Raw genomic sequence first — 10,505 nt, 5'->3', positions numbered from 1 at the left:
TAAGACGCTACAATTTAAGGCTATTTTCTACAGACTCTGCTCTGAAAAATACAGACTTAAAAATAAATAGTACAATTCCGGTCGATCAAACTGAAACAGTAAATCAGTTACGCTGACAGCAAGAGACACAAAGTGAATCACTAGTCTCAGTTAATAGCCTCAGATTCACTGGAGCCATACATGTGATCTTCTCATGACTGTCTGCAAATGGAAATGGCTGGAAAGCTGTGTTTTTCCTTTACAAGACGAAAGGATTAGGCCTTAATATACGCTAACTTCTGTGTGCTTAACACATACATCCATATAGTATCTACGTATGAACTATTTGCTTCTACACTGTAAATCTCTGCACTGTTTGAGCTGAGTGAAGAAGTGCGGTAGTTAACCTCTCCCACAGGCGACGCTAAGGTGCTATCGAGCCTCGCAATTTGCCTTATCTAGTAGTGGGTATGCACAGAAGCCTACAGTAAAAGATCCTCATTGTGCTTGGCGGCAACAAGGTGATGATGTGTATTAATATAAATGGGATTCAGTGAAGGCTCAGCAAAATCCTCACTCGGTAAAGGTTCAAGAGTAACTGAGGGTACAAATCATTAGGAAAATGTGATGTTCAATAGCAGTTTAACGTACAAAACTCTTGTCTGTTTAGAGGAGGACACGACAAGCTTTGCTCAGCGTTTCTGTTTTATGACAGCTCGGTGAACTCCAAACCGCAAGTGAAAGAGTTAGTGACGGATAGGCCGGCGGCGGTAGATGAGAGGTTGGCGGTATCTCTTCCTTATCACTCTCCGAGACAAGCTACCCACTCGCCGAGGTGGGCGGCGAAATCAGTTGCCAGCCTCGACGTAGACATCGGCTCCTTCGATTTCTCAGTAGTCTGAAATCTGGCACTTTTCCCTGTGCCAACGCCACAATGAGAAGATCACAACCGTTCTGCACAGAGCTAGTGAAAAACTCATCTGTAAATGCAGTCACAGCTACATTAAGTGCTTTGGGAAAAGACAGAGACACTCAATCTTGAGACATTCAGAATTCAAAATATCCCAAAACACAACAGCTTTTCCAGTGAAGTTTCTGGAAATGTATGGCTGCAAACTGAGTTACTGAGTAAACATATGCGAGGAGAAGAAATGATCATTGTCTAGCTAGTTAACTGTCTGGTCTCCATAATCCAAGTGGGGTCAAGGGGGGCTTCCTGTGCAGCTCTACAGGGTGTATTTATTACACAGAACAAATTACTTTTAGAGCTCTGTGTGATAACCAGGCACAATAGCAGCACCCTGGACGGAAGGTCAGAATTCTGTAACGGTAAACCAAGAAAACAAATGTGGAACGCAATCGACTTGGTTATTGTCATTTCTGTTCATTATAAGCATTAAAAAAAAAAATAGATCCCTTTGGGGGCAGCTGTATTGTTCAGTACAGCACAGATCAGAATAGGCCACTACAGTAAGACCGAGGCCTCATTGTGTCCCGTCAACGACAACACTGGCAAAAATAAAAAAGGTAATATTTTGCAAGTCATCCCACGGAGCTCTGAGGCACTACGCCCCGAATCTGACGAAAATCTTCAACGACATCGTGACGCACGGCGGAATCGCAAGGTTCCTGCATGACAGGGAGCCTCCGGTCGGCCCTGAGATGGAAACTGACGGCATGACAGCAGTCAACAGTCTGTTTCACTGACAGCAGTCAGAGAGTGTTACATATTTCCACAATAATTCAGTTAAAGACTGGGATTGAAAAAGTGGTTTGGATTGATTCAAAGACGAAACTAAAAAGTCATATTTTGGGCTCATTCCTCCGTGTCTTAAAGATTAAAAACCTATTTTTCATGGTAATGATCCTAAAAAAAAAAAAAAACCGAGGGGATTTCATTCCTTTTAAAGCTACTCCTTTATTACTGTAACACAAATCTTCATAGGATATGAACTACTGAGCCCTCTCCAGAGCAACAGCACAACCTCAGTAACTTTTAAGACTTTTCTTTGTAGAAGACTCCCCTGAAAGGTTTGCTGTGCGTATTAGAAGTGAGAGATCTTTGGGTAATTTTAACTTTAAAGTCCGGTGTAACACGACCTGAAGACATTTCTAAATTCTTGGAACAGATCGTACTGTTACTACTACATGTATGACGAGCCTCTGGCATGACCATAGAAAAATCACAAGGCTGGAGTGGACAAAAGGTCACACGCCTGCCAGTGGAGAGTTTTTTGCCACCTCAATTCTTCTGACATGGAGTTGCATTTAAGTCCTCCTTCATCCCAGAATCACCGCCTCTTCCGGTCCTGCTTGACCTCAGCCTGACTGGTTCTGTTGCTGTCCATGCCGTCCACCTTGAGGTGATCTTTGCTGTAGTATTTGATCAGTGCTCCAGGCACGAGAGCCATGAGGGCGATGGCCAGGAGCTGGGCCAGCGTGCTCCAGGAGAAAATGTCATCCAGAGAGGAGATCTCGGAGAGTATGGAGCCCGTACGAACACAGATGAAGTTGTAGGGAATCAAACCTGGAGGTGAGAGCAGTGGCTGAGTGATCTATATTTTCAGATCTGTGTGTTTGTTTGTTTTTTTTTTTTCAATGTGTGTGTGTAGCCTCACCTATGAGCACAGAGAAGAAGAAAATAGGAACAGGGATGTTGAGGACGGGACAGGTGATGTTAAGGAACCAGTTAGGAGTCAGAGGGAAGAAACGAAGGAAAAGTAGGAAGAAGAACAAACTGCTACGATTCTCCTCCACCTGACAGAGGGTGGAAAGAGAGGGGAAGAGAAGGAAGATAAGAGAAAAGAACAAAGACGGTGTGAGAAAATGGAAAAAAGGGAAAGCAGAAAAATGAAAAAAAAAGAGGTAAGCAGGTAATTGCAAGACTCCAGGTTCTTTCTTGTCTATGTAAACTCCAATTCCAGAATAAAAACTTCCCTCACTTTATTTATTTATTTTTTTATTTTTTTCGCTTTTACTGTCATGTCAGTTTTATTTACGTATGCCAGAATCACAACTTTGGCTCAAAGGGCTTTACAATCTGTGCAGCATTTGACACCTTCTAACGTTACACCCTCAGTGTGACATATCATAAGGCAGGGTTGCAAAATGCACAACCAAAAAAATAACTTATATATATATATATATATATATATATATATATATATATATATATACACACACATATGTACACATACATATATTTATACATATACAAGACCTTTCTAAATTCTGCAGGGTAGAAAGTCACAGAGGTTAAGAGGCAAGAGTTTGAGTTCATAAAATACTTACATTCTTTAACAGATTCACCTCACGTTATTTAAAACTACAAACAGTTTGTGGATGTAGTAGCTACTTATGCCTTCATCATGACTAACACTGTTTCAAAACAGCGTTACTAGTACTGAACAGACAGGCTTACCTTCCTCTGCAGCAGGGCCACCTTCTCGGGGAAGAGCTGAACCACATGCCGCTTTCCAAACGCAGAGGAGAGCAGGAAGCAAAATGTGGAGCCCGAGGTGGTGAGTAGGCAGGCCAAAACCAGACCCTCCCAGGGCCCGAATATGGCACCAGCTAGCACATTCTGAAGGAGGGAGGGATGGATAAACAGATAGATCCATTGAAGTCGCTCGTGCAAACCAAACACTGTGTCACAGCACACTCTCCCTCTATGAAATGAGCATTAGTGTCTGAAAACAAGACAGGAAAAGGTAGATGTATGCACTAGAATTAAGAAAGTGGCACTGGATTCTGGAAAATTCTTCGAATGCACTGCCTGAAATCAGATGATAAAAACTTTTTTTTTTTTTTTAAAAGGAGTATTTTCTTCATAAATCAAGCAAAATGACTTAAGACAGAGATTTTCTACATCCATCAGACCCAGCTGTGTGATGTTTTTTAAGCACCGAGCTTATCATCTCTTCGGGTTCACTTAAAATCATTTACCTGTGTGTGCATGTGTTAAGTTGTCTCACCAGAAAAGATGAGCCAGGTATGGCGAAAGACTGTTTGTACAGGTAGGCACTACAGAACAGCAGCAGAACGTAGCCGTGATGTTCTCTTTTATAAAACCTGAGCATGTCTGCGAGCTCCCGCAGCTCATCTAGGTCCGACGGGAACTTCAGCCTGGATGGAAACACAGAACAGGACACGGCTTTTTTTTAAACTAATTACAGGTTGTCTGTAAGAGAAAATACTGTAAGTTTTAATGTGAGTCAAACGGCTCTTTGAACAGGATGTAAACATACAACAGAACAGGACTGAGAGATTTTATAACAGAAAGAGAGAAGATGAAAGATTGTATTGGAAGGATGAGAGCTGACATTGGTGTGTGTGTGTTTGCGTGTTTGAGTGTGTGAGAGAAGGTGATTGGGTAACAGGATATATTTGATTGAGGGACAGAAATAGCGCCGCTGACTGTAGGTTCAGCAGAGGGTTGGAAGGCCCTCCTCAAAACACCCATACACATACACTAACCCCCCCCCCGTCGAAACTAAAGATGCGGCTTCCAAAAACCAGCTGCTCCGACAGTCAGCATTCCCTGTTCCTACTGGTCAGAGCACAGATTTTCTGTTCCGTCACTGGTCAGCAGCTTGATGACGCCGAGGCGCTCAGATATGTGAAACTGCATGAATGTATGTACAGTATTTAAGGAGGGAAATGTGTCATGGTGGCACTTTCAATTTCGCTTACGCATGACCCCATGACGGACATTCTGTTTTGCAAGTGCACACACACACACACACACACACAAAAGTATTCATATACGAGCGTTGACTAAGTAATGTAGACTACTTGTGGTCACTTTATCACAATTAAGCACTGATATGAATAGGTCTGGGATTCAGTATTTTGATATCTGAGTTTTAAAGGCAACTTAAAATCCATTAATCTATCGATTTTATTTCTCTGTTTCTCATTATGATGATAAAATATCAGAAAATCTCCAAAAATAGCTCATAACAATTTCCCAGAGTCCAGGATGATGTCTGCAAATTTCTTAATTTGTCCAGCCAACGGTCCAAAACCCAAACAAGAATATTTGAGAACACCAGAACATTTTTATTTATTTAATGACATAAAAGATTAACTTATGAAACCAGTTGGCAATTTATTTATTTTATTAATTGACTAGTTGATCAATTGACCAATTGTTTCAGCCCTAAAAGTGGCATGAAACAAGTGACAGAGCATTCAATCATCTGTGGGGACATCAGTTAAAACAGCTACAAAAGGCATGTAATTTTTGGACCATTTAGTGACATTAAAATAACATTTCCGTAAAGTAGGTTCTGTCAAATAACATAACTGTAATAACCTGGAACATGCTCTTGATTGCACGCCAGCAATCGTTTTGCAGGAGTAGGTACCACTGTTTACAAATTTCTCTATACTGAGTTCGCTTTTCCAAAGCTCTCCACACAGCCAGCGCATCAGTCAACAATGTAAACTAAACTACTGCACCTCTCACTGCTCTGACACAAAATGCACTCAAAGACCACATCTCCCAAAGCTCCTGCAGTTTTCTGACTCAGCCACCAACTGAAGTCTGTATTTACTCTCCAATCTGCACGTGTATATACTATTGTAAATTTATTTTCTGAACCTGAAACATTACAAAAAAAATCTTATAAATTAGAATAAGATTTGATACATTCTGCTACACCTACCTCTAGAAAGAATTAGAAATAAATAATAAAGTTGCATAAACTCTCAAGAAAGACTTGTGCCATGTGAGGAAAGATGACAAGAACGTGTTGTAATTGTACGGGATGATGCGGCTTCTCCACATTCTCTCTACAGGGGTTCAGAGCCCATCCCAGGATGTTGTCATTTTTCCTTCCGCCTTACCACTCTCTCCCTCAGCCCATCCCTCGTGGACACAGCGAAAGCTGGATGTCTGGACATAACATATCTGCAGAAGCTTGCAGTGGATGCATCGGGCCGCAAAAAGATTCTGTCCCGGGGTAATGAAGAGAGGACATGAGATGTGATGCGGATAAGAGCTTGTGGCCAAATGCAGAAGACAGGGTTGACTAGCGCTGTTGTATGTCTGTAGCTGCAGCTATATTATACACGTGCTAAGGTGTAGTGAATACGTATAGTTTTGTACTGGGATTACTGGGATTAGTTTCATTTTGTGCACTACCAATAACTCTGCGCAAAAATGGCAAAACATAAATATCCCATTGAAGCGTACTGCAGCAAATACTTTTTAAATGCTAGTTAACATTTTAGCTGTTGTTTAAATTGTCGGCTCCTTTCTTTGTTGCTTTGTTTTTTTGTCTTAGGTCAATGGTCTACAGTTAGTAACTGAGCCACAACTAACACACACACACACACACACACAAATGGAGACTGAGCAAACTGTATAATATGAAGAAATATCGCACAAACGCACGCGCACAGACACACACACGCGCGCGCACAGGTCCTGCTCTTGGATTTAGATGGTCTTGGTCGCAGTTATTCTATCATCCCTAGACTACCTCACATTTGACTATTTAGCACATTGCGAAACACTTCATACCAGACTCTCTCACTCTCTCACACACACACACACACACACACACACAGACACACACACACACACAAACACACACACACCAATGCATAAAAGCACCTGAACACACTAAGATATGAACACACACATTCTGAGGAGTAATGTGATCAGTCCAAAGTGTCATGGATAGGAGAGAGACAGAAACAAGAGAACTCAATTTCAAACACATAATATCTTAGTGCTATAGTGACATTATTAATATTATTATTTCCATTGTGACTCAGATCTGATACCCACTGCGAGTACAAAAGTGCTGGTAGAAAAAGTGTGGTCTATTTCTTTAATTCAAATGTATGGTATTAATATGACAGACCTACAGGCTACTTGTGTTGAAACGCTGTAATAAATTTAGCATGTCAAGAATATCCTGTAACAGAGAGAACAGAAGCAGGGCAAACTTGACTGGGACTTGGACAGGTTCCTAAATTTAGTCTCAACTCAAATGACAAAAGAGCGGTGTAAAGAAATGAATTCCTTCATTCATCGCCTTCACTTCCATCCACCCTCACGGGGAACCTATCCCAGCATGCACTGGGAAGGAGAAAGGTAAACACTGTTGACGGGTCCCTAGTCCAGCAGTTTCCGATCTTGATGTCGGGGAATCCCCAGGGGGTCTCAAAATAGGTGAGAGGGATCCGAGAATGATTCCAGGGATAAACAACAAAAGCCTTAACTTCTGGTACACAAAAGTGTGTTTGCCATTTTATATCAGGACCTCCAGGGCTTAAAACGCCTCACATGAAACAATCTGGGGGGGGGACTACACCCAATTTAAGTCTGCGCTGAGGCCACAGCTTGTGATGGCGGGGGTCATAAGTAGACTCTGATGCATTATGGCAGGTCGCAAGTACTTGCGACCTGCCATAACTGGTAAACAGAAGAACCCAGAAAGTCATCAGACGACCGATCGATAATGAGAATAATGGGTGTTTGCAGCCCAACGGCAAACCAAACGCGGGGAGGACCCATCACAGGGGGAGCGAATGACTGGGAAAAAGGTTCACAATCAAGGCTGCGGGCAGCAAGAGCCGGAACCATTAAACGAGGTGCCTGAAACGATTAATCAAGGGTCAATAAAGCTGACAATTGATTTTCTGTGATCAACTGACTGGTTAATCGGCCAATCGTTGCAGCTGCGTTACCAACCAAAAAACTTGAAGAAAGAAAAAAGAAAAGATCTAAGATGAATGGCCCGATGTGAATGATATGAATGGCTGATGGAGATAATGGCCTGTGGTAGTTCTAATAAAGAGCCTGTCACTCTGGTTACTGGGGCTCTCATGTCGGCTGGAGGTTAACCGTGTGTGCGGAAGCAAGAGCGAGGACCCGGCCCCCTTATGTGAGCATGAGTAGTGCTCAGTTGCTGATTTGGGTCCGGACTGGATCGATCGTTTCTGGGTGTAAGCAGGTAACAGAACAACAAGCACACTGACAGAAGTGGACAAGTCCCTGTGACTCAGACCATTTTAATTTGGCCAGTCCCCAGCCCGATTACAGTAGGAATAATTCACAGAAAGTAACACTGGAAAACTGTGGACCGTGCTTTTATTTCTATGAGATTTAAGTATGTTTCAGTCTGGACTCGGTGTTTAAAGTTGCGGTCTCTTTCGGCGCCCTTACGTGTACTCCCGGACTCCCTCGTCCTCCCCCTCGGAGTCCGGCCGGAGCTGCTTCGGCCCCGGGGGAAGCTGGGTCGACAGCAGGTAGAGGTAGACGCTCGCCGCCGCCACAGTGGCAGCTAGTCCCGTCAAGGAGCGCATGGTGCCCCGCGCCCTGGCTCCCCGTTCACCCGGCTGGGCTCTGGGAACAACTCGGGCTGATTCCGAGGGGGGGGGGCACGACCGCCGGGGAAACACGAGTCGACGTGTTGCGGCTCAGTTGGACGGGACCGAGGAGAGGAAGGGCTGGTGGGGGGTGGGGTTGGGTGGAGGGGTCGCTTACAGAGACGCAGGCTACAAATGCGGGTTGACATTCTGGCTGGGGGCTCGGCAGACGGATCGCATGGCAGCCAGAGACCAACGACTTTCCTCGGACTGAGGGAAAAGACACTGTCGGCATTTCTGCGACATTATCACATAAAGGCTAAAACACTTGCCCCCCACCCACCCGACACTGTTAAATTCCCCCAACGCGGGGAAACTACCACGCTGGTCCGCCTCCACGTAACAGCGGCCACCTGTACTTACGCGATTCAGCCACTAGAGGGCGGCGTGGGGAAGTCCAAGTGGAGTTCAGAGGTCAGAGTTCATCCGTCAAGTTGGTGATATCTGAAATAAAGAGCAACGCTTATTTTTTTTAAAAAGAATGCTTGCACGTTTATTCATAGTGATTAATTTAAACTTTTTGTGTCTTGCCTCTATAGATTTTCACTTTTTTTGTATGAAAAAGTGCCTGTTTTGGGGTTTTAATTCTAAATGTCTATATATCGTATGCATTTATATTAGGTATGTCTTCTGTGAAGTGACGTGCATCTCCAAAAACCATAATACCAGACCGTCCAGGGCTTCCGTGGGGGCTTCCGTGGGGGGCCGGACCGTCTGTTGCAGGACTCCCTGTTCTTCGTGTTGCTGAAGATGGTCCCCGGCTGCATGTTTGTGGCCCCTCGTCGTGCTGCAGAATGAATGCGGGACCGATGACGCACTGCACTCGTGGGGACAAATGATCTGACTACTGGCGATTTTGCTCCCGCAGCGAGATGTGTCCCTGATATTGAAAATCAGAGGGGGGGGGTTCACACGGCGCAGTGAGTCAGCAGGTGCTGGAAACTGCGGGAGTAACATCGGTGTTACTGTTGTCCAATATGTTCTTTAGTAACGGCACACTCGGCTCTTTCTTTACAGGATGATCAATGATCAATGAATCACACACTGCTACACACACACGTGTGTGTACGAATGTGTACAAGACAGGTTCATGTCAGGGTTGTCGATGCAAACCTGCCATCATGGGATATGACGCAGCTGATGTCTTGCAATTATATTCAGGTTTATCTTAATTAATGATATGTATAAATATTTATTAATGATGATATATTAATTTCAACGAAAGTCTTTTTATGTCTGCGTATAAAAAGGGAAATAGAGTCAGTACGGTTACTTCACACCACTTAAATCATCTGTGTCAAAATGACTTTCTGAAGCATCGGAGCACAAATTCTTTACTTCCAGTCTAGAGACGAGAAAAAATGAACATCTTTGGTATTTAAATGGTGTAAAGTTAAAGTAGTTTATGGTTTTTACAGTTTGTGTGTAGGTTTGCGAGAGCTTTTCTGGTATTTGTGTTTTGTGTTTTTGTTTTTTTTTAGTCTTTTGTCAGACACAGGGTTCATGTTGGTTTAAGTTCAGCTCAGTTTTTCAGTTTCTGCAGTTGATATTGTTTGACAGGAGTAAACAAATAAATTAGACATTTAGGCAGAAGCAAAGCTATGCAGAAGTAAGCTGAGTCAATGTCTTCTGTGATGAAGCATTATTATGCTTGTATGGACTTCCCCGCTGCACATTCTGTGATATTTACTGCTGTTGATTCGCTGCTTAAATGTCATGGTATATTTCCAGCTTTACGCAACACCGGGCTGTGCAGCACGCAGACCAAAGACCCTGGGCTCTGTCAGAAGCTGACAGTGTGCACTTCGTGAAATATATAAATTACAGACCTGAGTTAAAAAGCACGCGTGTACCTGATGTGCATTGTATTTCTCACACGCCATGAATACCGGTGTTGAGAGGAGAAGCAGTCAGGACCTCACTTAGTTGAGTAGTAATTCAAACAGGGTACACAAACAAGTAGTCTATGGCCATTCACTGCCTCATATGTTTTACATACTTCATCTACAGTTTCAGGAAATCATGTCAGCAAATAAAACCTTTTTTAACTTCAACAGTACACACTGCAGTATTAGACTTTAGTGTGTGATGTTAGAAATACAACCAAATGAAGGATTAGGGGATGCTTTATTGCGGTGCGT

The 10,505-nt window shown here is 43.3% G+C and overlaps 1 protein-coding gene across 1 annotated transcript; it reads right to left on the bottom strand.

The window, feature by feature from the left end:
• Positions 1-1,882: 1,882 nt before the first annotated feature.
• LOC120796149 (transmembrane protein 41A-B-like) lies at positions 1,883-9,398 on the bottom strand. The gene is made up of 7 exons (XM_040138580.1): positions 9,031-9,398; positions 8,728-8,808; positions 8,162-8,574; positions 3,954-4,104; positions 3,401-3,562; positions 2,598-2,736; positions 1,883-2,506 (listed from the first exon to the last, which is right to left on the bottom strand). Exons 3-7 carry the CDS (start codon positions 8,299-8,301, stop codon positions 2,271-2,273), a joined length of 828 nt encoding a protein of 275 aa, XP_039994514.1. The 5' UTR covers positions 8,302-8,574; positions 8,728-8,808; positions 9,031-9,398; the 3' UTR covers positions 1,883-2,270.
• Positions 9,399-10,505: the final 1,107 nt, after the last annotated feature.

This window comes from Xiphias gladius, chromosome 11 (assembly GCF_016859285.1).
Source record: "Xiphias gladius isolate SHS-SW01 ecotype Sanya breed wild chromosome 11, ASM1685928v1, whole genome shotgun sequence".
Lineage (NCBI taxonomy): Eukaryota > Metazoa > Chordata > Actinopteri > Istiophoriformes > Xiphiidae > Xiphias > Xiphias gladius.
This window is presented reverse-complemented; position numbering and strand designations above follow the sequence as displayed.

Coding starts and splice junctions, on each gene's coding strand:
- LOC120796149 (XM_040138580.1), bottom strand. CDS start 8,301: ATGCGCTCCTTGACGGGACTAGCTGCCACTGTGGCGGCGGCGAGCGTC. Junction 4,105..8,161: donor GAGGGAGTCCGGGAGTACAC/GTAAGGGCGCCG, acceptor GTTTCCATCCAG/GCTGAAGTTCCCGTCGGACC. Junction 3,563..3,953: donor TACCTGGCTCATCTTTTCTG/GTGAGACAACTT, acceptor TCCCTCCTTCAG/AATGTGCTAGCTGGTGCCAT.